Below are 1,450 nucleotides of genomic sequence, written 5' to 3'. Positions count from 1 at the left end.
CGGGAGGAGCGGGGTGCGGCTGCCCGCAGCGCATCGGGGAGCCGTCCCTCCTCGCCCTCGGCTTTTAGCTCTCCTTTCTGAGGCCTCAGCCAGTTCCGCTGGGCTGTGGGGGCCACCCGTAGCCCCTCTGCCCTCCCTTTGCCTCACCTGGCCCCATTTTGCGGGTCAGTAAGGTCAAGCCTGAAACCAGCGCCTTTTGGGTGGCCTGAAGGTGTTAAGGGGTCCTGGTGGGTGACAAGCTCAATGTGAGCGAACAGTGTGCTGCAGCAGCTAAGAAAGCCAGCAGGGTGCTGGGCTGCATCGACAAGGGCATCACCAGCAAAGACAAAGAAGTCATTATTCCACTCTACTCAGTGCTTGTCAGGCCACACCTGGAATACTGTGTTCAGTTTTGGTCCCCGCTCTACAAAAAAGATGTGGGCGTGCTGGAGAGGGTCCAGAGAAGGGCCACAAAGGTGATCGTAGGACTGGGAAGCCTGCCATGTGAGGGAAGGCTGAGAGAACTGGATTTGTTCAGCCTTGAGAAAAGAAGGCTTAGAGGAGAGCTTATCACCGTGTTCCAGTATTTGAAGGGTGGCTACAAAGAAGATGGAGTCTTCTTTTTTACAAGGAATCACATGGAAAAGACAAGGGGTGATGGTTACAAGTTACTCCTGGGGAGATTCTGATTGGACACGAGGAAAATTTTTCACAATGACAACAATCAGCCATCGGAATCATCTCCCCAGAGAAGCAGTGGATTCCCCATCATTGGATACGTTTAAGATTCAGCTGGACAGGATGCTGGGCCATCTCATCTAGACCGTGCTTTTGCTAAGCAAGGTTAGACCAGGTGGTTCTTGAAGTCCCTTCCAATCTGGTATTCTATGAGCCTGTGATTCTGTGATTCAGCCATCTCCTAGTAAGGATTGCAGATATGTAGTACTGGGGTTACAGCATTGACATTAACAGCCTGGTGGCTGGTGGAAATGATCTTTGGTGCCCAGCTCCCTGCTGTGGCAGGGCCATGGGCAGACCCGTGTAACTGCAGCTCCGTACTGGCAGCTGCCCTTCACCATCACATTCACCCTACTGCCTTTCCTCCCCAGAAGATTGAAGCCAAGCACAAACTAGCTACTGCCCGGGTAGGAAAACCATGGCTTGTGTTAAAATTTGTGAAATTACTCAGAATGTGTTTCAATGCTTTACAATTTAGCTGATGGTGGTCTTCAGCCCAATCCCTGATTAGCAAGGATGTAACAACAGAATGTCAAACAGTTACACTGAATTAGTGTCATTAAGAGCTAAAGGATGTAATTAAACACAGCATCAAAAAAATGAATGTGTTAATGCTGGCAAGGGCCGGCAACAGACAGAGAATTTTCCACTGTGGAAACACGTCTGCAGAGCAGCGGGACAGCTGGCTCCTCCTGGTTCAGTACCTGGCACTGCCTTCCCTGCTCACCCAGGC

The 1,450-nt window shown here is 51.0% G+C and overlaps 1 protein-coding gene across 1 annotated transcript in view; it reads right to left on the bottom strand.

Annotated features, from left to right (window-relative positions):
• The window catches only part of MRPL39 (mitochondrial ribosomal protein L39), a 10,537-nt gene extending 10,380 nt beyond the window's left edge, over positions 1-157 (bottom strand). The window contains exon 1 of the mRNA XM_009894934.1: positions 148-157. Coding sequence (XP_009893236.1) covers positions 148-157 — 10 coding nt within the window. The remainder of the gene's footprint in view (positions 1-147) is intronic.
• Between the last annotated feature and the right edge of the window lie 1,293 nt (positions 158-1,450).

The sequence above is a fragment of the Charadrius vociferus genome, unplaced genomic scaffold (genome assembly GCF_000708025.1).
Source record: "Charadrius vociferus isolate BGI_N301 unplaced genomic scaffold, ASM70802v2 scaffold201, whole genome shotgun sequence".
Taxonomy (NCBI): Eukaryota; Metazoa; Chordata; class Aves; order Charadriiformes; family Charadriidae; genus Charadrius; species Charadrius vociferus.
The sequence above is the reverse complement of the archived record's forward strand: the minus strand, read 5'-3'. Positions and strand labels throughout refer to the sequence as shown.